General features: G+C 41.2%; 2 protein-coding genes across 2 annotated transcripts in view; both read left to right on the forward strand.

Annotated features, from left to right (window-relative positions):
* LOC124995607 (NACHT, LRR and PYD domains-containing protein 12-like) overlaps positions 1–27,861 on the forward strand; it is a 1,019,357-nt gene that overhangs the window by 140,051 nt on the left and 851,445 nt on the right. The window lies entirely within an intron of this gene.
* On the forward strand, positions 8,195–27,695 carry vopp1 (VOPP1 WW domain binding protein). The gene is made up of 5 exons (XM_047568149.1): positions 8,195–8,467; positions 18,485–18,543; positions 22,311–22,388; positions 22,509–22,642; positions 24,674–27,695. Exons 1-5 carry the CDS (start codon positions 8,417–8,419, stop codon positions 24,883–24,885), a joined length of 534 nt encoding a protein of 177 aa, XP_047424105.1. The 5' UTR covers positions 8,195–8,416; the 3' UTR covers positions 24,886–27,695.

Raw genomic sequence — 27,861 nt, forward strand, 5'->3', positions numbered from 1 at the left:
CTCAGATAAAAATAAGTTGTAAAGGTTTTCCCAGTTTTCAGGGAAGGTGACGAGCATATTTTCACCCGTTATAGACCTGTGTCCTTCTTTTGTCAGTTCTCAAAAATAATAGAAAAACTTTTTGTGTCAAGATTAGACACCTTTGTTGAAAAAAAAAAAAAGATTTGAATTTACAGTCAGTCTGGGTTTAGACCTGGAAGATCAACTTCAATGGCTTTAATTGAGTTGGTGACACAACTGACCATAAGTTATTAGTTAAAAAACGGAGAAGTATGGTGTCAGAGGGATTGTAAATTTGTAAATTTGTTTTTGCAGATGACGCGTATATTTTGTGTGCTGGGTAACACTTGCAGCAGCACATGGAAGTGGTCACAAAAGACATGTATACATTAAAATGTTGGTTTGACGTGGATAAGTTATCCTTAAACTCAAACAAAACTAAATTTGTTATGTGGTAAAATTAATGGAAATGTACAATTAGAAATCAACAGAGTAGCAGTAGAGAGAGTATATGAAGTTTTTGGGGTGTTTCAATTGACCAGAAAGCTGGAAGGTCCACATTATATATATTATTATATATTGGAATAAATGCAGGATCCCAAGTCAAACAACATTGCGTGCTCTTTACTGCACACTCACTTTTCCAGACCTGATCTATTGTGTTGAAATATGGGCCAACACATACAAGAGCACTTTACAAACAATATGCACATTACAGAAAATAGCTGTAAGGAGAATGAATCATGCCAAATATCTCCATCACACTCATCCTCTTTGTGTTAAATCACTGATTTTTAAATGTATGGACTCGGTTAAAGTTGGAACATCATTAGTTTTATTTGAGGAAAAAAACATGATCCCTGAAAACATTCAAAAATCTTTCCAAACTAGAGAAGATATTTATCAGTTAAGAGGAAAATTAAATCGTAAACAACCTGGAGTACAGCTCTTAAAAACATGTGCTTATCGGTTTGTGGAGTCACTCAAGAAAGTACTACGGCACTACTGTAAAACTTAAAAACAGATACAATAAAAACATTCTTGATAATTATAAAAATTTATTCTAATCACCTTTTTTAAATGAACAATTATACAGTGTTCATTATGTTTTTGTTCATCATACTTCACAAGAAAATTTGACATTAAATTTGACTGATGTTGTGAAGAAGGTTCTTTGTCTCTTCTTTGTCTCAAACTATTGATTTGTGAAAAAAGATGAGAACATGATATTGTTCTGTTGTTGTTTTTTTCCTTTATGTTTGAGATGAATTTTAACAATAAAACATTCATCTGTATCTCATCATCTCTACATGAGACACCTTGTGTATCCATTGTGTGTGTGATGTTAATGGTTTCTGCAGCAGTGGAGTCATAGCGACCGTATGGCTCATGGCTCATTTTGACTGATTGGCCGTCGTAGTAGCAGTAAACACACAAACTTCAGCTGCTGCACATGATGAGATGGTTTCATGTTTACATTCATTAGTCATTAAATTCCAGCTTTTCTAGGAGACTGACTGAAGCTGAGAGGACACGACCCATTATTTCTATTTGAGTCACAAACATTTTTCAAAGTATTTTAGAGACAAAACAACCTGGGACTGATACAAGTGATTAAAATGAGTCATGAACAGGTTAGTAGTAGTTCTCTTACTCTGTGTCTGAGGGTCCAGGTTCTCCACCTAATTCTAGAGGATAATCTTTAGACTAGTGACTCTGTCCTCTTCCTCCATCTTCCGTCTCATCTTCAGTCAGTCTGAGAGATGAACCAGAAACACTCAGTGAGTTTACATCAAGTGAAATAAATACTTGTTTATAGTCAGAAAACCACAGGAACATGTTGAATCTTTAAAAAGTAGAAATTAATTGTGACAGACTTTTAGAATCAAGTTCTAAAAGAAAAGTGGAACTGAAACACAAACTAATAAACTACTCAGTTTAATAAAATAAACAGAATTCATAGTCTAATCTAATCTAATCTAGACTAATCTATCTAATATAGACTAATCTAATCGAATCTAATCTAGACTAATCGAATCTAATCTAGACTAATCTAATCTAATCTAGACTAATCTAAACTAATCTAATCTAATCTAGACTAATCTAATCTAGACTAATCTAGACTAATCTAATCTAATCTAGACTAATCTAAACTAATATAATCTAATCTAGACTAATCTAATCTAATCTCAGAGTCACTCAGACTGAGAACAGGAACTGAAACACAAATTATTAAACTACTCAGCTCAATAAAAGCAGCAAAACTACAACTGATTAATCAAAGTTTGTGAGAATGTTTCAGTCAAACTTAATTCAATCAGAAGAAGAAGAAGATTAACACTCACCTCCCTTCTATCTTCAGTTTACCTCCTTCTCTACTCAAACTGGAGTCTGGAAGAACTGGCACTGATTCAACACTTCCACTTCCAGTGCTTCTCCCTGTATGTTTCCTGGGAGTCACACAGTGTGTGTGGTAAAGACGATGACTTCTTGTTTTTGTCTTTTGTCATTTCTTTTTCCACATTGTCATCATTTATTTTTTCAGACTAAATAAAGTTGTTAGCAGTTTCAAAATGACTGAATCCGGAATGACTGGAAGAATTACAGTATATTGACACTGATGCTGACAAGAGGAACTTGAGATCCGTTATTTATCTGACATGAGAAAACACAGAAACCTGCAGTTTTTTAAAATGATTTGGACGAGTGTCCCCTGCCTTAGTGTCTCTGTTTGTCCCCCTTGTGATGGATCTAGTAGCTCTGCCTGTCTGTTCAGAGCAGGGCTGGACAAGTTTTTTAAGAATTATTTTATGCGTTAAACATATGTCAGAGTAAAGTATGACGTCATCACATTATACTATGTGCCACGGTGGTGAAACTGAAAAGACATTGGTGACAACCACAGTCCAGTTGGTTCCTCACAGGGAGGAGGTGTAGAGTCTTATGTCCTGAGTTTGTTCAAGGTCCTTCCCTCTCCCGCTGAGGACAGGGACTCCAGCTCTGTCTCTACCACAGAGTCCTCCTTCTGGATCCAGCCGTGACGTCCCTTCTTCCTAGTGCTGCCTCCCCACAGAACCACAGAGTAGAAGAGGACACAGGCGATGATCATCTGGTAGAACATGTCCAGCACTTTCCAGTAGATGTTAAACCACCTTAACCTCCTGACGGAATAGAGACAGATCTGAATGGGTCTATGTTAGCAGACCAGTCCAGTTTGTGGCCCAGGTACTTTTATTGTTTTTTCCTACTTTTATTGTTTGCACTGACAGACATACAATCAAACAAGAGCGATTAAAGAAAACGGTTAAAGAAAAAAACGTGTCCCTCACTCCCTCTCTTGCAACTGCACACTAGATGATAACTCTGTCAAAACTCACGAAACCGCTCACTCCATCTCGAAACCAATGCCAACCTACTCGCTATCAAAGAAAAACTTTTAAATTGTCAAAGCTTCCTGCTTTTTTGATTGACAGGTGACGGCTCCTGATACCATTGGCTGATGAATCGTGTGCAGGCTGACGTATAATCTGTGCGCCTGCACTATCCAGTGCCAACAAAAAATATCACACTTTCACCCGGGATTTACTCAAAAATAGAATTTTGCACAAAGTTTGTCCCACATCGTCTGAAAGATGAGTTATTACACTAATTTTATGAACCATGGTGGAATCCTTCCCATTGATAATGTGAGTGAGTACACACAGAGGAAAGAAAAGCTGAGCGCTTCAGAGACGGGAGTGTTTACGTCCTCTAACTATTACACGATGTTTCATCTGTCTGAGGGCACGGCTGGAAAGACACGGAACAAGACGTGTGTGTCTGGTTTGTCCTGACAACATTGTTTCCTATGAGCCCCTCTGCTGATTTCATGCACTCATGCAACTCTGAGACTAATAAAGAGCGTCAGCAGCAACGTCTCAGACCAAAATACGATCTAGATTTAATATCCTTGTACCTTTGTGTGGATTAAAATCTAATCAAAACGTTAAATCAAGTTGTCCAGCAGAGAGCAGCAGAGCTCTGACCCTGGAACAATAGTCAAGAAAATCAGTTTAGAACATTTAAATGATAATTTATTCATAAAGCACATTTAAAAACAAGGAATCAGATGAGTCGAAGCATGTAAAAAAAAAAAATAATAAAAAAAATTAAAAATTTAAAAAATGAAAACATAGAAATTCACAGAAACACAAAGAAAAATAAATAACTTCATTAAAAACACTAGATTAAAAGAATACATTTAAATATATATAAATAGATAAATAAAGGACACAAGGCATCAATATAAACTATTTTTTACTATAACATCATGTATGAATACATCGTATTATTATATATAAATAAGTAAGTAAAAGTTTCTGTAATAAAGTAAATATTCCTGAAATATCAGTATCAACATAAATCATATTCTTATTGTTACTTTTAAAAACTACAAAAGATTTCCATGAAAAAAAAATGAATAAATAAAAATAAAAACAGGAAGTTATTCCAAAAGCTGCTGAGCTGCAGAGCCCGGATAAATCCAGCAGGGGGCAGAAGACATGTCTCTGGATTTAAAATACTTTTAATTTAAAAATAATTATTAAACCTTTGTGCTTGTGTTGAATGCTTTGACATTAGTTGTTTTTAAATGTGTTTTAGAAATAAACGGACACAGACTGGGCTGAAATGTGAACTTAACAATTAATCTGAACAGAGGAGATTCTTGGTCAGATGTGGTCAGGAGTGTTTGAAGGCCACATCCTGTTACATTTTATTTATTATCACCCGGATCCGTTTGCAGATTATCTCTAATGGTTTTAATCTTGACTGGGAAACCTTTAAAACACTCTGTATATCACGGCCTCATCCTGAGAGAGAGTCTCTGGAGAAATAAAATCATTTCCTCCCCTGTGGCATATTTTTTATTTCGTCTACTTTCTTTTCCTGGAAGGACAAATCTCCTTCAGTCCCACCAAGGCTCCTTTTTGATCTTCACTTGTGGACGACGTCCTCAGAGACGTGCTCCAGTGTTTTTCTGTTTTCTTTTGAAGCTCATCTTCTCTCACGCAGACTCTTTTTCCTCGGAGCTTAGAAGTCCTTGTTGCTGCAGCGGCTCAGTTCTTCTTTAACCCTTTTACCTCTGGACAGACGCCTCGTTTCAGTCAAACCGGAGGTTCAGATGGTTCCTCTCCATCGGCCTCTTGGTGAAGCTGAGCCTCGGCCCGTGAGAATGGATGCTGTGTCTTGAGGAGGCTGAACAAGCTGAACAAGCTTTCATTGTAGAGACTGACCACAAGAATTTAGTTGGTTTCCAGATGAAATGCGAAAGGAGACTGGGAAGAAACAATCTGCAAACTGTAGTTTTCTAATCCACTGTCTTGACTTGTTGAGAGTTTTGTCTGTGTGGTCGATGCTCATTTAACTCATGTCTTTACGTTTAGAGTTGATAAAAGTGATGGAGAAGGAAGGTTTAATTAGATCGAAAGCTTACAATACCCATGAAACAAGGCTCTATAAAAGAGTATTAATTCATGAATTCATTCATTAATTAAACTACAACATTACCATCAGCAAACACGTTGTCTCCATACGTTTCTCGAGGAGGAATGAATTCAAAGTGTCTGTTGTTGCTGGATCAAATTTTAATTTTTGTTCTGTCTAAACAGCCTCAACAAAATAAATGTTAAATGTCTGAATGGACAAGATGTGAGATGAATCTGAAGTTTAGATAAAGTTTAAATCTTCTCAGTGAAGATGAGAAATCTAAGTAGAAACAGAAGCTGAAATTAATTTAGTTAAATTAACTTGGAAACGTGAGGCAGCAGGTGAAGCTATGTTTCTAAACTTTACGTTTTTCTATGTTTTACTGACTTGAAATGAGGCTTCACATCTGATCCAACACAGGTGACGTCTCAGGTTATTTGTCTCTGACTGGGTTTGTTCTCAGGTCGTGTATAGACATCATGGAAATGATATTTCTGGAAGCCTAGTTTGGATGTTTGGTCTCTGACTGCACCAGGTCTGTTTCCACAACATCAACTTAGTTACTGGTTTATCTCCTTCTCAACGTAAAACAACTATTTTCACCGACTGAAATCTAACAAATATTGTTTCTTTAGATACTAATATAGGTAAATGATAGATAGATGAAAAATGAATGATATTTAACCGTGATTAATCGTATTTCTTAGCGTGAAAGTCATTTTAGAGTAGTCAGAGTTTCTTCTTTCCAGCATCGGATCCTTTTCATCTGTTAAAGACCGATTCATTGGTTCGTTGCCTAACACATGTCCAGAGATTAAATCCAATGACAGAACTGGAAAGTCTCAACTATTGCTACTGACTAAACTGTTCTGGTCACATTTTCCTTGGATCAACACAAATTTACTGGTTATTAGTCTGAAACTTCTTGGATGAGACATACTTGGTTTAAAACCTCCTCTGCTTCTCTCTGCTGGCTGCTGATCCTGGCGTCCAGCCTGGAGATTCCCTCCTCGGACCAGTTCCTCCATGTGGCTCTCCTTGAGTTCACAGTAGACCCGAGACTTTTGGCTTCTGTTGGGGAACCACAACATACTGTACACACTCAGTGCAGACGTGAGGTAAATAAATGAAAAACAGACCTGGAAGTATAAGTTTGAAAAAGCTCGAGCTTCTCCTTTCCTCGTTTATTGGCAGACATCATCTTCTTCTTCTTCTTGTCTTTCCAGGTGTTGTTGCTCTCAGGGAAACGTCCTCCTCCTGAAGGTGAGTCAGTGGGTTGTTAAGAGGCTCCCGTCCATCCTCCTCCTCCTCCTCCTCCTCCTCCTCCTCCTCCACCTCCTCCTCCTCCTCCACCTCCACCTCCTCCTCCTCCTCCTCCTCTTCCTCCTCCTCCTCTTCCTCCACCTCCACGTCCTCCTCCTCCTCCTCCATCCTCCTCGTTAATAATCCTTGGTCGATGGCAAGTACAGAGTTGGGCATCGTCAGATCTGCAACAAAAGAGAACAAAGCGTCTCCTCAGATGATTCAGAAGCAGTTCACATGCATCAAATAACAAAAAATACCATAAACACGACGTGAATCAACTGTTATAAAGACAACGACTAAAGAATAATGATTAGAGAAACTGAATCAACGCATCAAAAACATCCACAATCAATTCAAATCTAAACAAATACGTCATAAAACCCGTTTTAAATATCATAAAAGGCATTATAATAATGATGAACGCAACAAATGTTTGTATATAATTTGTCTATGTTGTGTTTTTCAGTTAGATTCCAGACACCGTTTCTTTGATTGATATAATTTAATACATCATGTGGGAAACTGAACCATCACGTCAGTGCCCCGGACATTTTAATATGGACGTGTTTGTTTAAGTATATTCATGGTATGTAATGTTTGATGACGCTGCTGCGCTGGACTGTCAGACCTCGGAGCTCCACATCTGGGCAGCGTCTCTTCTGTTCAACGTCATCCTCCATTAAACATATCTGACCTCTTTCTGAAGGAACGCAGGGTTAAGGCCCTTTAACGCTGGGATTAAGATCAGGCTGTAATCTGCAGCCACAACGACAATAATCATGATAATAAAAAAACAAGGCAGACAACATGGAACCTGCATGCATCTGTTCATCTCAGCTCACCTGAGAAATACCACATGTGATCTGACACGTTGAGACAAGTTTACAAAGACTGAGTTTCCTATTTTTAAGGTTTATTTTTATTATTCATATGTGGAACTATTACTCAGACAGACAGTCAATGAACTGATACATATTAAAGAAGAAAAGAATTAGAATAATGAAGAATAATAATCAGTTGTGATCTTAAGATGCACCCACACTGCAAGAGCGATCACTTCCTCTCATTCCTTTGTCTCTGCAGTTATTAGAGTCCAGCGCTCCCCCTCTAAAGGATCTATCTATCTATCTATCTATCTATCTATCTATCTATCTATCTATCTATCTATCTATCTATCTATCTATCTATCTATCTATCTATCTATCTATCTATCTATCTATCATTTTTGCATCGTCCTGCTGCAGGATCATCACAGTCTCATGTTGTCTTCAGTGATGCAAACAGGACTGTGCATGGCGGTGGTGGTGAGGTGGGATGGGGAGGGTTTGGAAAGGGGCGTGGACTAAACCACCGCCATCATCATCATCATCATCATCACAGGCGGATGCAGCCTCCCTCCTTCCCTCCCTCCCTCCCTCCCACCGTGACATTAATCTCCGTCTGTGGATGCTGTGGATGCTGAGGAGCCCTTCACCTCCAGGTTTACCTTCATCCGGAGCAAAGTGTCTCAGATCCTAGTGGACCAGGAGCGGGATGAGGCCGACATAGTGATCAGGGAGCTTCTCCTCCTCCTCCTTCCTCCTCCTCTTCCTCCTCTTCCTCGTCCCCTTTCTTCCTCTCCAGGAGCGCAGCTGCCGGCGGAGCGATGAGGAACCCAGCGGCCGGAGTCGCCCTGACATTGTGGCTGTTTCTGGAGGTGAGAGCTGATTGTATCGTCGGTGCATTGACAGATGAACACGTTTTATTTCTCTAAAGGTCATTCTTTGCCTCTGGAGGTGTTTCCCTCCTCTGTCCTGCAGCAGGCTGCTGATAACGCGCTGCTCGGTATTGTTTTCTCAGCGTTCTTCGCCAAACTCTATTCAGAACTAACCTGATTTCTACTGTCTCGCTTAGTGTCCTAATTTCACACATCATGTCAGACTATTGTACATCTTTCCAACAAGATTAGCATCTTGCCATAAATTCGGCGTGCAATTGATGTCCAACAAGACACTTATGTATATGGGATTTAAACTTTAATATTGGTGGACGCTGCTGCCATCTCGATAAAAACAGAAATGCCATAAAAGAGACGACTATGTGCACACTGAGAGGAGTAGAGTGGAGAATAATGTGTTTATTTGACACAATAAATCATGTTACACAGTGGTGAGTGCACACAGCCTCACAGGAGTCCTGATGGATGTTGTCTGTCATCCTTTGTCTTTGTGCTCCTGCTCCATAACTCCTCAGCAGGTTACTGGGCCTATAGGACACTCTCACACATACCTGACTCTAGCTCTTAGAACTCACGTTCCATGTTCTAGTTACTGTCATGCACAGACGTTTCATTCTTAAACACCTTTTAAGGGTGCTTGTGTTCTTTGCTTCCATGCCCCTTTGATTCATGCTTTTCTGGAAGTGAAGGAATCTGAACCTGATCTTCAGTCCTGGTTTTGTCCTAGGTGTCACTTCCTTCTAAGGATCTCGAAGCTTGAATTTTATTTCTCAGGGATGGAAGTGGCACTCGATGATGATGATGAGCGGACTCTTTCTGCCGGTGCGGTGCCACTGACACTCTTTTCTGGTCGTGTAATATTAACTGTCAACATTATTTCATTTCTGTTCTGATGTCTTTCCTGAGCCGGGAGTCCAAACCTTAGACCTTGAGCTGGTTGCTGCTGTGTTGGCTTTGAGTAAGGAGGCCGTGGAAACCTGGATGTTACTGCTTTCATTTGTGTGACATATATCTAAAGATGTTCCAGGTTAAAGGATGTAGCTTTGGTTTCCTTGTCTCATTTGAACGTGAATTCAGACAAATAATGTAGCTTCCTCAAGGCTAACTTTACTTCACTTGTATGGCGTTTATTAAAGTAAACAAACGGTGGATTTGTCCACTCGCTAGTTTGGACTTGACATGTTTGACTGTGAAATACAGACTCTGGAGGACAGGTAGATGGTTCTTCTGCAATTTGGAACAGCGGCGAACCTGATGCACCCTTGGATACCTGGCTAAAAGTTGTTAGCCGTGTATCTTTGAGGTGATACTGTCCAGTAAGAAGTGGAGGGCTTTGATGGTAACTTCCCATCCTGGATTTTCATAAATGTCTTAACAGAGTATGTTGCCATGGTAACCCATGTTGCAACGCTAAACCTGCTCTGAAAATGGTTGAGGTTGAAAATAGCAGATTTTTTTTTTTACTGCTAAGGGGACTCTAGGGACGCGGTGTCATCATTCCTGGAAGATGCATACCTGGACGTTAGTGACGTCCACTCAGGAAGCCGTTAGGACCATTTAGAGATGATATAAAACAGCCTTTACTGGCATGTTTCTGTGTTATTATCTGTGCATATTAGAGCAGAGTGCGCTGCTGGAGCTGGATGTGAGTAGCTCCCCCCCCCCCCCCCCCCCCCCCAGGCTCCGAGGTTCCACCTCTTCCTTCATGGGGGTGACCTTGATTGATGCAGCGAGCCAGGAGTCTAGTCCCGTGCAGAACTACACTCATTTTTCACACATCGAGTCAGTTTCTGGTTTTTCCTTTTGGCTGTGGCTGCAGCATGTGTGTCACTTTCATCCAGTTCTAAAGTTTTAAATTGTTCTGTATTAGTCCATGTGTGTGCGACTGGTTCAGTGTTACCCCGTGGACCTGTGGGTAGACTGGGGAACAGAGCTGATGGTAACTAGATGATGAAACGACATCCTGGTGCTTCAGCTAATGCACTTCACAGGGAACCAGTGGATGCAAATATAAATTTAACCATAATGTAATATTTATAGATCCTGAATGTGCAGTTGCATGTGATGAATTCGTGATAAAGGTTGTGTGTAATTATAGATGTTATAGCTGTTATATAATGTGAAGAGTGGATGGATCTGTGTTCAGTCTTTGTTGTTCTTGGCGTTGACGGATTTTAATGAGAAACATGAAAAGAGACGTGTCTGCATCTATTTATCTGTTTCTGTAACAATCAATCTCTGTGCATCTGTTCCCTTTTATTCATAATATGATAATATAACGTTTCATATGTGTGGATTCATAAATATGATGAAACAAGTGTGTATTTCCATACCGTGGCTTTAAATGCAAAAAGTAATTGTCTCTTCAGTCACGATGGTAGAACCGCACACCTTTACGTTTTCTCTGCATGCTCATGCTTCTGCTTTGAGGTTTAATGAACTGTGCAGACGTCACATGTTGCAGATCTGTCCTGCAGTTGGTCCAATGTAGCTCAAAAACGTCTTTCCTTGTCTTCTTCTAGAGAAGTTACTGGTTACTGTCTCAGTTTATGTGGTGTGGAGAGAGGAGCTCGTACCTCGTGTTCTCTACTCCAGAAATGTTCTGGTCCTCCAACGCTGCCATAAAGTCTCTGACCCTCTCTGGAAGATTTAGAACTCTTCTCTCCTTTTAAACGTTCGGTGTTTGTTGTTGTTTGGCCTTTGACCTGAGTGGACATCCTGTCATTGACTCTCTGTGAGGGAATGAAAACATAATGTTAGACATAAGCTAAAAAATCTTTTATGTATCAACATTTAAAGTCTCTTTTTATTGATATTTTGTTTATTATATATATATATATTTTATTTGTTATTTGTAGCAGCTTTTACACTCACTCAGGGTTTGGCTTATGTCAGACCGAAAATAAATAACTACTAAATATGAGGCTTGGCTGAAGCCTGATACTGGTTGGAATATCCTTTTGTAAAACTGAACCATGTCCATATTGCTATTATTTAATCGTGGCCGGCGTTCTCCCAGAAATTAAAGAAATTAAATCAACTTTGCTGTTTAAACATTTATCATATCATTCAAAAATTTTAAACTTGAATTAATTTAATAAATCATGCAGACTGAGCCTGAACATGTTCCCATGATAAGATACACCAGACGCAGTGAGCAGCTGCTAAAAAAACATGGAGGTAAACTGGATCTGACCCTCAGGGTTTGACTGCATCACCGTCCAGATGCTCTCTGGTTGAGGTTTTCTTGTTGGATGGAGCTTCCTCCTTTCGCTCTGGTGCTTCACTAGGTTAGGAAAACGGCACGACTCATTCAGTGTTGTTGATCTGATGTTTCATTCAGTCCCTAATTAAAAACAAATCTGGATTGTGATCTGGATTTGACCCATCAAGGCCACCGTATCCCTGCACAGGCTGAAGACGCCTCGCTTTGTGCAGTCACCTGGTTCATGAACAGCCCATGTCCAGGTCCGTCGTCTCTGTGCCTATAAATAGAACGTGAATGCTGTGATGTGTTGACTGCGACTCCTCGTTTTTTAGATTTAACAGAAGCTTAGAAGTTAGAAACATAAGCGGAAAATTGAAATCTGGGTGTTAAAAGGCTGTTTGTGAATTTTAAACGTGATGCAGAGTGAAGGAAAAAAAGAGACCAGGTCACATTTGGTTCTTTTCATTTTTTGGATGTAAAGAGTTTCCTGTAGGGACAGATTTTCATAAATTAATTATGCATAGACACCACAGACTGATTAAAACCTTAATGGGACCCTCCCTATCATTAACTAAAGGCACCCAGAGCTGACATGAATAATTGAAGAACTAATTGATTCATCTATTGTGCAGTTTAAAAAGCATATAGTATTGCATATGGTTTTACAAAATAACCTGTTATTTTATTTTTTTAAAAATGAATGTTTTATTATTCAAAGGATTCAGATAATGTCGCCACTTTTTCTTTTTAATGCACGTTTCAATGAAGACGGATCAAAGCAAAATAGTTTGACTGTTGATTTTTATCCTTTATTTCCCCAAATTTCAATTGTCCATAGACGCCGCCATGACAGTTCCTCTAAAACGAAGCCAAAGTTAGCACAGCGCCCCCTAGTGGCTTGAGGCTGCAGTATAGTGGGCCAAAAACTAAAATACACTCAAATAAATATTTTTTAAGGATCGTTTCATATTCAAGTAATGGTCATAATTCAAGTGTCAGTTCTTTGGATAAGTTTCATTTTAGTTCGTCATTTGACGCCATAGAAACAGGAGGTGACATGATGGCTGCCACCATTTGCGACACATTGTCCATATTTATATACGGTCTATGCGCTGCACCCTCGGCGTATCTGTTGGCTCGGTCTATAACCTGGATAAACCTTCATCCAGGCTGACCTCAGATTATCAGATGTTCTTCTTGTTCATGAATCCCCCCCCCCCCCCCCCCCCCCCCCCCTTCCTTTGTCGGCTTTTTTTCCCTCCTGTCCTCCACTTCAGACCAAACACACACTGACAAATCAAATGATGCCTGTTGGCCTGGTGTTGCTCACTAATGGCTGAGACGTCTGTGTGGTCAGCAGAGATCGATGAGACACGGGGGGGGGGGGGGGTATTGACAATCTTTATTCTCATTATAGTAAAAGTAAAAAGAAACTGTAGCCAATCACAAACAAACAAACAAAGCAATCTAACTAAAACTACTTCCTGTGTACAAAGATTAAAAAGAATAAATTAATTAGAAATAAATAGACCCGTACGGTTGTTCAGTTGTGCACAGATAGACTGAATGTTGTAGCTTCTATTGTCCTGCACCGACTCCCTGAGGGTGACAGCTGGAGCAGGCGATGTCCTGGGTGGGACGGGTCCTGTCCAGCTCCTAAGCTCATGATCTTCTGTAGCTGTTTGAACACACTTTTAACGGAGCATCTGTAGCAGGACACCAGCAGCTTCTTGACTCAGGCCTCGTTCTTCAGGACGTGGGTGTGTTGCTGTTTTTCCCAATCAGCGTAGGTGTGTTGGTTTTTCCAGATTAGATCCTCATCCAGATGCAGGACCAGGAACTCTAAGGGGCAGAGGGTCAGGTCTGGTTTTCCTTAAATCCACTTCTACTTCCTTAGTTTTTCTGGTTGTTATTGCTGCTCCATGGTGACAGTTTTTCCACATGTTCCCGTCTGCAGACTCATCTCGAGAGATCCGATACTGATCTTTTAATATTCAGTATCAACTGATCTGGGTCAAGATCTGGTGTTAAACGTCCTACAGTTGGTCTCCTGTAGTGAAGTTAACGTTAATGTGGAGAGAGGAGCTCGTATCTTGTGTTCTCTACTCCAGAAATGCTCTGGTCCTCCAACGCTGCCATAAACTCCAGGAAACTTTTCTCTTCTTTCAAACGTTCAGTGTTTGTTGTTGTTTGTCTGCAGCCTTTGACCTGAGTGGACTCCATGGGCTCTGTTTTAGGGATTTCGTTGCCTCTCTGTGGGTGAATGAAAACATCATGTGTAAGTGTGTGTGTAGTATTTGCAGTGTGATTCAAATATTGCGGTGATTTGCTACGTCTGACTTCTCACAGCGTCTGTCTCTGACCTGTCTCTGCTCACGTCCTCCTCTACAGAATCCTGCAGCTTCGGAACAAAACCTCTCTCGCTCACTGTGCAGCGTGCATCATCGTTTCAACCATTCATCCCTCTAAATGTCCTCCGGCTAAAACCCATCAGAGCTGCTTTTCAAGCTGGAAACATTCTCTGGTTGCGTAACGGTCATTTTTTTTTTTGTCCTGTGGGAGCACAGAGGGACGCTCTCCCCCTCTCCTCCTCTCCTCCTCTCCTCCTCTCCTCCAGTTTCAGCTCTTTCAGAGAGCTCTAATTAAAGGAGGACAATGAACAGAGCTGGATGGTGACCATAGCTGCCAGTGTTGGGCACAGGATGACAGTTAGGTTCAAATTGTTAAGCGCTGTTAAATGAATGCATTAGTTTCATTTTTTATTTATATCAGAAATACAGCGGCATGAGTAACTGGTTGGAGGTAACATTCATTTTGGTGCTTTGCATCTTTTTTTTTAGGTGTAGCAGCGCCAACAGGCTAGAGACTAGAGTCACAGGTGGATGCAGTGTTTTTGGTGTTTCAGGTTTGCTTTTAAAAGTAGAAACAAATACTGAACATTTTTTATTTTTAAATCCATAAACAAAAAAAAAAAAAGAAAAACATCTGGAGTTGATTTGTCGACTGAAGCAGGAAGTCGTCTCCTCCATGGTCCAGGTCTGAATAAACTCTCAGGGAGAAATTCACCACATCTCTGACAGAAACTCTAAAACTGCATCTGAATATTAGACCAAAAGAAAAGATTTGAAATCACTGACTTCTTCTTTTTCTTCTTCTTCTTCAAAACTTCTGCTTTTATATGAATCTAATAACCAATGGTTTCTCTTGTATGTCTCTTCTTGGTTCTTAAAACCAAACTTGAAATACTGAAAAGTACACGGACCATTTCTGTGATGGAATTTATATTCTCTTCCTGATTTCAGAACTTTTTGTTTTACATAACTGTACCACCATTTTTTCCAGCAGTGTAATTTCTGCCCATTTTGACTTGATCCAACGTCAGTGCATAAAGTAAAATACCTCCCAGCTCACTTTCTTATCTTTGTTTAAGACATTTGCTCTGTGTTTTTTCTCCGTTTCCAATCCAAAACTAATTTTCAATTAATAAGTAAAATAAACTATTGAAAGTCTGTTTTAAATTGATCTTTTTCTCTGACTTTTCAGCTTTACTGCCCAATTTAAGGCATCGGCAACGTTATATTAAAGCACATCTTTAAAATTATAATATAAATCAACAATACATTTCAAAACTTCCCCACTGAGTCGTATCAAGGCCCATGCTGCCCTGATTATTGTTAGTTGAGAGTAATATTAGATCTAGAGAGATGATGAGTGTTCATATCTGTTCACAGGATCTGCTTTAGTAGCTCATAGAGTATCATGGAGAGAGGAGGCAGGTAAATGGATGCAGCCTGTGGAGAGCAAAAATTTAAAACGGTGCAGGTTTAAAGTGTTTGTAACCCACGGAAACTTCACAGTTGGAGGAATGTGATCCCGTTCCTCAGATCAGAACCAGTTGAGTTGTGAGATGTTGGTGGTTTCCTCTCATCAGCTGATGCTCCAACATTTCTACTGGATGAAGATCAGGACTTTGACTTGTTCCTAAACATTCATCTGGTTCTTCTGGAGAACCACTGGTGTTCTTGGGCTCCTTGTCTTCCTCCATGACCCAGTTTCTCTTCACATTCAGCTCATGGACTCACTATTTGGAAACAATAAGCACCCAGTCATTTTAGTAAAGCCAGATCTGGACACATCCCTAGATATATAACGTGAACAAACACCGTACATGTACATTGTCTTGCTGCCGTCCTCTCATTCTCTCTCACCGTGTGTTTTCATGGAATTTCTTTCCTCAGCTCAAGTGTCGGGGCCTTTCTCCACCAGCAGCCTGACAAATGACCCATTGTGTAGCTGTCACAGCAACAGCTCGACCTGCCATCCCACCCCGCGGCTTTGGTTCATGCTTCTAGGTCTACGTCTCCTTTTAAAAGTACAATTTAATAATTTATATATGTGTGTGTGTTTGCAATATAAAACTGAAGGTGAGACATATTTTCACATGTTTTGCACAAAATATTTTGTAATTTGAGTCTGGTAGCACTCATCGTGAGGATCAACTGGTCCTACAACCAATCAGAACATTTCTGTTGTGAATAAGTTCAGCTCAACAGCCTCAGATGACGTGTATGACTACTGATACTCTTCTGTTTCATAGAGCCTTGATTTGTCCGGCAGATCTTTGCAGGAGCAGAATCAGTTCCCAACCGAGAGATTCTCTCTCACATACAAGGGACGGGGAGTGAATGAAACCTTTACTCAATCACACATCACAAACCTCTATTGATATTCTGTCTGCACCTGCAATTTACTTTTGTTCCCTAAACGGCATGAATATCTGGATACACATCTGAAACACGATTCTCAACATGTGCAGCAACATTTGCAAATTTCAAATTTGATTCAAGAAAACTTCAACACAAGAGGTAACAGGATGAAAATGACATCACACCACAGTGGTAGGTTTGTCCTGTTTTCTGCTTCATTTGGGTGAGATGATGTTGTACCAGTGGCGGACTCCAGGTATCTCACAGGGTCAAAGGTCATTTCAAACATACACAGTGAGATGAGAGGACGTTCCTCCAGGACCGCGGAGCTACATGAGGACATGGGACGAAGCACAATACAAGAGACTGAGCATAAAGTGCATGTGTGGAAACCGTAGACTGTATATAAATATGGACGCCATGTCTCCGCTTCTTCGCATTGGACTGCACTGACGACATTTTCCCGGAGATATGGGCAGTGCCGTCTTGGAGTCAGATATGTGACATATATTTTAGTGTTTTAGTTTGGTCCAAGTCCCGCCCACTAACACGAAGGGGGTGGAGCTTATGACCTATACTGTTGACAGCCACCAGGTGGAGCTCTACTAGCTTTAGCTTGACTTTAGAGGAGCTGTATTTATACAGGTTAGGATGTAAACGTTTGACTGATTAGCAGCATGATGTGTGCAGAGGGTTTGGCTCATGATTTGATTGTGGTTCCGTTGAGTTTCAGAGTTCAGGAGCCTGTGGCTTGTTCCACCGTCTGGTTGCGTGGGCCCTGAATGTTCAGGTATCTTTTCCAGAGCTGTGAGAATATCGTTTGATCAGGTTTGCGTTGCATATCAATGTGATGTGAGTTAAATTTTGCATAAGTGTAACGACTCTATCCAGAGGCTGCAGGTTTTCATTTGAACCGAAGCTTCTGTTCTATTTGTTATCTTTGAGAACATGTCTGTGATTCGGTGGAGATGGATGGTGTGTGTGTCGTCTGCCACCCCGAGGCAGAGTGATTCACTTCATTTAGCACGCTTTCCTCCTTCACTCTTTCTTCCCAAATTTATCTCGGACCGTTGCTTTGTAGGCTGCAGGATGATAAAAGTGTGAAATCCCTCATATGCCACCACAGAGGCATCATTTCAAAGGCGGTTAATTAAATGCTTCTTATTCCAATGATGGAAACCGAGAGACTCAAAGGATGCGGCGGGGTCCTCGCCGAGCGCTCTGCATGACGTTGTAGAATGGAAAATTATCCAAAGAAAAAGTCTTCTCATGTAATAGAAAGAGCAGGAGCTCATTGGCTTTGGTGGATTTAGGTGAAGAAGCTGCTTTAAGTCTCTTATGAAACCAGAGTTAATGGATTTTATTTGTCTTTATCAAGTGTTTTTCTTTCATTTCCAAGAGAAAAGAACCTCCAAAAACACAGCGATCAGTCCATGTCCGTGTATTTTTAATGCGCAGTTTACTTAGAAATCCAGCAACATCCCTTAAAACTGCTTCGTTCAATCAACACAAACGATGGTGCATCACTTTAAGAGAGGGTTTTGACATTATTGAGGCTAATGAGTTATTGTTTCTGTTTTGGTTCACATCCTGCCACAGACTGACCACGTTTGAACTAGAATAACCTTTGACATCTGTGATCTACTGGCTCATCGTGGTGGAGATACCAGAGTAGGACCAGTGATGCTTGGGACTGACTCACCAGTTGGAGCTTCTGTTGCTGAGCTGCCTCTTGAGAATTGTCGTTGAAACCAGAGAGATTTCTAAGAAGAGAAAACAGGAAATGTCATATATGTAAAACAAATAAAGGATTTTATGATTCAGTGTTGGATATTTCTGATCATTAGATTTAGAAGCATCTAATGAAAGTATTTTAGCATTTTTATTTACGATTGTCAAAGATGGATTGAAGATTTATTTTATCAGTCATGAAGCCAATGTCTTGGAGTGAGAAGGGGCTTTGGAAGTTGTGGGAGGGACAAACTTTCTTGTCTTAGCAGAAAAGTCCTAAAATGCCGTCTCTGTTTAATGTGTCTGTTCTTAACAATTAACTAAATCTTCATTTGTCTGTTTCTTTTACAGTGTGTAGAAGCCAATAAGTACTGCTGGTATTTTGAAGGAGGATATCCCATCTACTTCATGTAAGTTCAAGGACTTAATGAACTGAACTCTCACGTCACTGTGGTTTCATCTGATGCTTTAAAACAGCTCCACCACTAAGTCTTTTACTCACTTTCGTTCTATATTTTTAGAGAAGCAAAAAAAATTTAATCATGTGCAAGAGCTCATTCATAGACGTCAAGAATACGTCTGCATGAAAGTTTAAGAAGGAAGGAGTGTAGTGAGAAGTAAGAATAATCAGCTTATCAGAAAATAGTCGAAGCACGATGCTAATCTAAAACAAAAATACTGGTTGATGAATTGATTCAAAAAAAAGAAGCAAAAGGCAGGTCAGACCTGTGTGGAGTTCCTCTCGTTAATATGTGAAACAAGCAGAAGTCTCATAATTCCCTCACATTTTCTGTAGTTTGAGCCTTTTTTTAATTTCATCTCATCTTCCTCTGCAGCGTTTTAATATGTCACCTGAGAGGAGATTCCTAATATTAACGTGATAATGCTCATTAAATCACCGGAAGCGTTGAGTCAGAGGGCTCATTCACATGCACGGCTACAGTTTCATTCACTTTGAATCAGCGCCGTTACTTATCAGAGGTGTAAACTCTGAGGGCGTCCCTCTGATCCAAGCAGTCGACAGGCGTCCCCCGCCGTCCCAGCTTCATCAGTAGTCTCCTGCTGCTGGGCACAGCCAGAGCCAATGATGAGCCTGGGTGAAGAGTGATCATCACACTAATGAAAAACAACCTCTCTCCTCCTCTTCCCCGTTTCCTCTGAAGCTTCAACACGACTACGAATCATGATCCTTTGTCTTAAAGTTCAAATAAATGTATACGTTTGAGAAGAAGAACCTTTGCTCTCAGCGTTTGTTGAAGTCCTTTATCGTTCCTCTGGGTGGTTCATGGGACAGCAGCAGCTTTCTGAACCAATCAGAGCTCTGGACACTGTGAGTTGTGTTTGAGTAAATGCTGCATGATGCAATACATAATTTTCTTCTGGTTTCACTGATAAAAGTCATTACAGGATCCAACCAACACAAAACAATTCAGGCGAACCCAACAACTTGTTATTTTTTTAACTGTGTTCCAGCTTTGATTCCTCCAGAACTAAACCACTTAGAGAGATTCTGACTTTTATTATAGAAACTTCAGAGTCTTGTCTTTAAAAAGAGACAAAGACCATGAATGAGCTCCAACATGTTCATCAGCAGCGTTCAGTTACTCTGGCTACGTCCTAAATACGAAGTGTTTTTTTTTTTTGTTCAAAAAGTTCTGGAATGAGGTTAAATTCCTCTACAGTGGTGTCATGGTCAGCACTGAACGTTGTGGGTTCTGATCCTTTCTGTGTGGGTTCTCTCCTAGTACTCCAGCTTCCTCCCACCCCCAGAGGACAAGAGGTTACAGGAAATAAAAGAATGAATGCTTTTCTCTCAAGGATTCGCAATTTATTTCAACTGCAACCGCACATGTCTACAGTATAATGTTTGTTTACAGGCCTAGAAACCCATAAAACGTGGCCCTAACAGGATAACTGGCCCAAAACTCAAAGTAAGAGGTAGAATTATCTGCAGAAGAACTTGTATTTCTGGTGCAATTTCACCTGCTACCACCGTGCACAGTTAAGTGTATAAGAAAAGGAAGCAGACTCAAATAATTCACCGCATGTCATTTTAAAGTCGTTCCTCCAGTACTAGAGCTCTTCCATATGCAGCAGAGACTGTGGGCTGCGTGTGGTGAGGTGGTGGCCCATCCCCAGTCTGCTCTTGAAGTGCCAGAAGGACAGAGAGTGTGAGGTTTGCACCGTCATGCTGACTCTCCTCACTCATCGATCACACGACGCACAAACAGGCCTTGTTAGTGATGCGGCGGTATTAACGCGGGTCTCCTGCTGCTCTCCACAGGCTGATCCATCACACTTGGCCTCTGTTCCTGAATATTTGGCTCCCAGATTGCTGGCTCTGCCATTTAAGATGAAACTTCTTTTAAAGTTTTGTTTACCAAGCAGAAAGCGTGATTAATGGCAGCGTTAGAATATAACCTGAGGTTTGCTACGGGGGGGAGGAATGTGGACGGAAGGCTGCAGGAAAACCGGATCTGGTCTCTGAAGAGGACAACTCTAGTTCTTAGCTGCTGCTTCTGTCAGACACTGCACTGAAAATTCATTTAGACACAGGATAAGATGTTAGAACCCCTTATTTAGAAGCCCAGTCCAAGTGAAAAACCAACCAGCAGGCTAGCAGTCAGCTACAAGCTAGCAGCCAACAAGAAGACACCAGCTAACTAGCCTAGCCTACGGCAGCAGGTAAGAAGTGATGGGACATGTAACAACACTTCACCCAACACTTCTCTCCTCTGCCAAGTTCAAATGAGAACTAGCACAACAGAGTTTCTTCTCTGCAGCATCGGATCCTTTTCACCTGTGAACGTGTCAAAAACAGATTCATTGATTTATTGTCAGTCAAACACATGAAGTTCGGATGAAGTCCAGTCCAGATCAATGACGGAACCGACTGGAAAGTCTCAACTATCGATGCTGACTAAACCGCTCTGGTCACATTTTCCTTGGATCGACACAAATCTACTGGTTTTTAGTCAGAAACTCTTGTTTGGAGAAATCCAGGCACACGTTTGGAGATCGTTTGGGTTATTTTAAGTTACTTCTTTTTACAACTTGTTCTGTTGTTTTTATGCAGAGTCTACGGCCGATTTAGATTCACAGCATGTCTTTGGATGGTGGAAGGAAGCTGGAGAGAACCCACAGACACAGGGAGAACAGAAAGGATTAGAACCCAGAACCTTCTGGCTGTGAGGAATCAGTGCTGAGCTCGACTAGAAAGGCCTGAGCTACATTTATAATTCATTTATAGAACTGAACCGTCTGTTTTGGTCTCCTCTGTGTGTTGCAGCCAACAAGGAATCATTTATTCATCTCAAAAAGATGAGATTTATTTGGTATCAGTACATCAGTTAGAATCAGGGAACGTGTTCTCTGTCATTAACACCTTATTAATATTCCTATATTATATATTTACTTCTATCTCTGTTCCTTGTACATTTGTTCATATACTAATTTTGTGCATTTTTGTTTATTTTATTAGATTTCTTTTACTTATTTTTTTTATTTTACTAGACCTTTATTTGTATTTTAGTTTTATTTTACTTACATGTTCATTTATTGTATTTTACCATATTTTAATTTACACCTTATTTCTATTTTATTTTACTATATTTCTACTTAGATTTTAATTTATTTAATTTTATTAGATTTTTATTTATATCTTATTTTACTTTTTACAGTTTTTTTTAATTTTATTTATTTTTTACTTTCAGTGACAGATGTTCTCCATCCAGGTTTTAATGCACAGTGTGTGCTTAGGTTTCTTCTTAAAGCGTTTCCACACACTCCTTAATTTGCTCTTGAATGTGGGTGAAGACAGAGTGAATAAACTACTAAGACATAAAAACGTGCAGGTCCTTTGTTTTTTTAAAGTCAGATTTTTACTCCAGTAAATGTCTGTTATGTTGCACCTATTTTTAAATGAGGTGATAAAAGTGTTACGGCCGACTAATATAATCTAACAAACGCTTGTGCATTTACAGTTTGATTTTGTCCAGTCTTCAGTATCGTGGAAATATTAAAAGATGGACTAGCAGCAGGTTGCAGTGAGGATCGTTGGGGTTTTGTTTTATTTCAGGGGATTAGATCTGAGGTTTGTAGGATTTAAACCAGTTAACTGGTTAAAAATGGATAAATATCACATCTTGTGATTGTATGCGTGTCCTTCTTGTTGCAGATGTCGCTCCTATGAGGACTGCTGTGGGACCCGCTGCTGTGTCAGAGCCCTGTCCATCCAGAGACTATGGTACCTGTGGTGAGTCGTCTCCTGTCTTCTGTCTCCACACGGATGCAGAACAGAGCCACGTGTCTCTCCCGCACAGTTTTCCTCCTTCCAGGACTATCACGTGACGAAGCTTTTGTCCTTCCCGTCCAGGGTTCTGCTGATGATGGGCGTGTTGTTCTGCTGCGGCGCCGGATTTTTCATTCGCAGGCGGATGTATCCGTCCCCTCTGAGAGACGAGCCGGCCTTCAACGTCTCCTTCACCAGACACCCCGTCACCACTCCAGGTACAGCAGCTCCTCTAAAGCGAAGCCAAAGCTAGTAGAGCTCCCCCTGGTGGCTGGAGGCTGCAGTACAGGTCATGAGCTCCACGCCCTCCATGTTAGTGGGCGGGGTTTGTTTTCAGTCGTTTCAGGCAGCTCATATGATGTTGGTGAATGTTCAAGTTCAGTGTATGATCCAACATTTCCTCGTATGATGGAGGTAGAGCAGAGTATTAATAGTTTTAATTAGTATTAATTAAATAAGGAGGAGAGTGAGTCGGGAGGAAGTGTGGGCGGGGCATCAAATATCGCAAGACGGTGAAACCCAAAACCTCGGGAAAATAGCATGAGTTTGTCCAATGAGAGGAAGTGACAGACACGTTGTCCATATTCATATACAGTCTATGGTGGAGACATGTTCAGTCTGCAAACATCCTTCAGTTTAAAAATCCATTCATGTAAGGTGAAGTCTGACGGGGTTTTATCAGGGCAACAAAGGAAAGTTTAAAGTGTAATTCAACCAAGCAGAAAATTAAACGGAGCGCTCCAGTAATAACCAGGGAGTAGAACCTTTATTCTGCAGCCAGACCTGATCCAGCTAAGGTGACCCAGAGGACGGAGTTACTGGCTCCTCTCTCTGGAAGCATGAAAGGATTTCAGAGTTAAACTGAGTCTTTGTGCTGGAGCCAAAACGTTTCATCCCAGAAGAGATGAAGAATGAAGCCGTGTGTCAGGGCTTAGCATTTACAAAAATAATTCAAAAAGAAACTGCTAAGACTCTGAGTAAAGTTTTCATGTAGCATCTTTACCTCATGGTCTGTGCAGAGAGTCCAGAGTCTGAGGAGACTCCAGCTGAGATGAACTGGACAGAAAGACCGATTTACATTTAAAGAGTTTAAAAAGAACAAACTTCCCGAGGTGATTTGTGGCTCAGCTGGACCAGGCCTCTCTGGTCCAGGAAGTAGTCTCCTCCGCTGTGAACATTGGTCCAGGAAGTAGTCTCCTCCACAGTGAACGCTCCTCCAGGAAGTAGTCCCCTCCACGATGAAGGTTGATCCAGGAAGTAGTCTCCTCCGCTGTGAACATTAGTCCAGGAAGTAGTCTTCTCCAAGGTGAACACTCCTCCAGGAATTAGTCTCCTCCACGATGAACATTGGTCCAGGAAGTAGTCTCCTCCATGGTAGTCTCCTCAATGGTGAACGGTCCTCCAGGAAGTAGTCTCCCCCACGATGAACGCACCTCCAGGAAGTAGTCTCCCCTACGGTGAACGTTGGTCCAGGAAGTAGTCTTCTCCATGGTGAACACTCCTCCAGGAAGTAGTCCCCTCCACGATGAAGGTTGATCCAGGAAGTAGTCTTCTCCGTGGTGAACATTAATCCAGGAAGTAGTCTTCTCCACGGTGAACGCTCCTCCAGGAATTAGTCTCCTCCACGATGAACGCTCCTCCAGGAAGTAGTCTCCTCCGCTGTGAACATTGGTCCAGGAAATAGTATCCCCCACGATGAACACTCCTCCAGGAAGTAGTCTCCTCCGCTGTGAACATTGGTCCAGGAAGTAGTCTTCTCCATGGTGAACGCTCCTCCAGGAAGTAGCCTCCTCCACGGTGAACACTAAATAAACCTGGTTCTTCTCCAGATCGAAGACAAACGATCAGAGAGAAATTCCTGTACCTTGTGTTCTTCTTGTTCTTCCTTTCCGTCGTCTCCTCCTCTTTCTCGAATCTAATAATCACTGTTTCCTTCTCAGATTAAAGGACAAAAAGTAAATCAACTCGTTAAAAATTAGAATCTGTTTTTTTTTTTAATTGAAATAAGTCAAATAAACTCTTGTAAAATATGAAATATTTTAGAGTCTAAAACCAAACTTACCACAGAGAACACAGACCCACCTGAGTTATGACAGTAAACGATCAAGTGTGTTTCCTTTCCTTCCGTAATATTAACAATAATAAAGTTCACAGAATGAACGTAGAATCAGACAAAATAAATAAAATAGGTGAAACCCATGAACCCGTTAATAATAACCACTTCTGCTACGTTTGTCTCGTCCTTCCAGTTTCCCAGCAGCCGGGGAGCATGCAGGGCTTCGGGGTGAACGGGATGACGGGAGGCGACCCAGGGGGGGTCACCACCATGACGCACCCGACGTACCCGGCCCAGCCCGGCTCCACCCACATGATGATGGGTCCCTACCCTCCGCCCCCGTCCTACTGCAACCACCCGCCGCCGTCCTACGAACAGATTTTCCAAAACGGAGACAAGAAGTAACGCGTGGGACGAGAGAGAGAGAGAGAAGAACTCAGGTCGATCCGTCAGACGGAGGAAGAGGAAATGGAAAAAAAACACAAACTCGTGTCCTGTGGAAAAAGACCAAAAAGAGGCACAAGAAGCAGACATGCACCCACTCACTCACTCACTCATTCATTCATTCATTCATTCTCTCTCTCACACTCACCAAACCTGGAGGAGGAGGATTTATGTGGACCAGGTCCAGGTTCTGACTCCGCCGTCCCCCCTCCCAGCTGGAACCGTGTAACAACACGTCATCGTCTCAAATTTAAACGTGTGTGCGAGTTGTGTTTTAGTAAAATTCTGGATACACACGCTCTAAAAAATATTTAAAATGAAGCACGCATCAGTGAAAAGACGTCTCCTGAGGACCGAGTGTCCAGACGGGACTCGTTTTTCCATCCAGCGTTTTACTGCAACACGGACTCGTTACTTAATGATGAGCTCCTGATGCATTTTTCATTGCAGGATGCGTCGTGTGGTTATGTAAAGACACTAATGAGCGGCTGCAGCGTTCGCTGGCTCGTCCTCCACCTCCACATGTTCACATGTTCAGTTGTTTTTGTTTGTGACCGGCCTGTAAATGAGCTCCACGTTTGTTCTCCGCCTTCATTCACCGGGTCCCTCGCTCGTGTTGTCTGATGAGTGACATGAGACAACATCGCTGTCGACCGAATAACTGTCATGGCCGCCTTCACGGTGCTGACCATTGATTTGGTCACGGCGTACTTATCCATGTAGCACTTTTATTTAACCTTCTCTCCGTCAGGCCATGAACTGAGCCGTCACTCCCAGACAGTCGTGAGACTTGAATCAGTGGAAGAGTTAGACGGTGTGAACCGTCCCGTTCCTCCCGTTGGTCAGACTGGTAGGCGGTTTACACTTCTGCGTTAAGTTGACGCCCACGTCTCCAGAAACGTAACTACGCATCGCAGCGACGCAGACTGCACGAGCTGTGACTGGTCCTTTTGTTAGTAGCGTGTTTACGCTTTGATATAATATCTCCACAATGAGCGTTTTGGATCGATAAAGAACCGGTAAGTTTAACTGAAGAAACTGAAGCAGGAAGTGGAAACAAAAATGCATCTTAAAAAAAAAAAAAACAACACAGCGCCCACTAGTGTTTGGGTGGAGTTCGCACCAGCGTAGGTTACGTACGTAAGTTAAGGCAGTGTCTTAAAATCCCCTAGAGTCTAGTGTCACAGGGATATGTTAAATAAATGGAGGGCGGAGCCATGTCATCATTGACCCACTGGTGATTGGTTAACGCTGCGCTTTGCTCCGCCTCCACCGGTTACTAAGAAACGTCTTATTATGTGCTAAACGTGGAGCGGTTGTCAGAGGCAACCGTCAGTCATGATGCTAACGTCACATCCTGTTTTTATTGCGTCAAACAACTAAAAGGTACATACAACATATATCAAACTAATATTAAACTTATTTTATGACCTAAACTGCAGCCACCAGGGGGAGCTCCGTATGCTTTAGAGGATTTATTTTATTTTTTTTTTTTACAGACCATGGTGTGAACGCGTTAGCATTTTCTAATTGCACGCTAGTAAGCCTAGTAATCCCTCTTTTTAAAAAATATGTACTGAAGGTCAAGAGAAAAAGTGTGAATAACTAGCGCCAGACTAGTCTAGTCCAGTTAATCTCCATGTGACCCAGCCCTCGTTATGGAAGAAGTATTTAGAGCAACGTTAAATAAATGAAAGCACTGTTGAAGGAACAACTTGCCAAAAGAATGTACATCTGTACATTATTTAATAACTTTTGAATGAGTGGGAGAGGAAGCATGTGGCGGCTGTGTTGTGTGACGGTGATGTCGCTCCAGGTCTGCATTGTCCAATCACCATTTTTGAAGTTTATCCTCCACGTTTCTGCAACAACAATCCTCCACAAATACAGTAAATCATAGCATAGTGGTAACAGAGGTTTGGTCAATCAACTTTAATTTATATATGTAAATAAACCACGACATGTCTGTGAAGGTCCTCAGTTAAACGCTTTTTGGATAAACTCTGACATAATCTGGGATGGTGAACAATATTTCACCAACATAAACCTCCCACTGATCCTTTATTGATCGACTGAGGCGTTTTTGAGTTGTTCCAAGTTTTAAAGCTAAACAATCGATTGTTTTAACAGAACTGAACAGACACGGTTCCTTTTATTTATTTAGATTTATTTTGCAACTTGCATGAAAAAAAAGGAAAAGCGATTTGTAAACTGCGTGCACGGATTGCCAGGATTTTAAAGCTGGGGTTTTGATGAAATTTAAGTCCTAATTATGCATAAGCTAAAGGTGGAAGAGCCATTATTTTGTACATCCAGTGGTCTGACCTTATGGCACCAGATGTGTAGATGTAAACAGATTTGAACAACTGCTGCTAGTTTGTGGTCCGTGTTCAGTTTTGCCGTTTCATGAGGTTTTGGAGGAGATGTAGCTCCTGCCCTGGTCTATCCTGCTCCTCAGACAGTTTCACAGTGAACACCTGTAGTACACATCTGTGTAGGTAACTTACGAGACCATTCTGACCTGAATCTGTTCGCTGGACTCCCACAAGAAACCAACTTCTTTTGATTCTGAAGAGCAGAGCACAATATTAGAAAGGTATTCAGTTCATTTTTACCAAACTATGCAACAGGTACTGTAACTGGAAACGCTGTTTTCTTTATCCTCTCAGTGTTAAACTCTTCTCCTTTTCATCTGCCTTGAGGCTTTCAACATGAAATGTCATTATACATTGTGAAATATGTAAATAAACGCCACTTCTGATAAAAAGGGACACTGAGCTCTTTGATCATTCAGGATTTGCTTATTAGCAATCAAGTTCTGGGGACTACTACTACCTACCTGCTACCTACTAACCACCAGCTACTACTACCTACCTGCTACCTACCTGCTACCTACTAGCCACCAGCTACTACTACCAACCTGCTACCTACTAGCCA

Source organism: Mugil cephalus, chromosome 18 (genome assembly GCF_022458985.1).
Source record: "Mugil cephalus isolate CIBA_MC_2020 chromosome 18, CIBA_Mcephalus_1.1, whole genome shotgun sequence".
NCBI classification, from domain to species: domain Eukaryota; kingdom Metazoa; phylum Chordata; class Actinopteri; order Mugiliformes; family Mugilidae; genus Mugil; species Mugil cephalus.

Excerpts from the sequence above, each read along its gene's own strand:
- vopp1 (XM_047568149.1), top strand. The coding sequence starts at position 8,417 with ATGAGGAACCCAGCGGCCGGAGTCGCCCTGACATTGTGGCTGTTTCTG. Across the intron at positions 8,468-18,484 it reads CATTGTGGCTGTTTCTGGAG|TGTGTAGAAGCCAATAAGTA; the intron begins GTGAGAGCTGAT and ends TTTCTTTTACAG. Across the intron at positions 22,389-22,508 it reads CAGAGACTATGGTACCTGTG|GGTTCTGCTGATGATGGGCG; the intron begins GTGAGTCGTCTC and ends CTTCCCGTCCAG.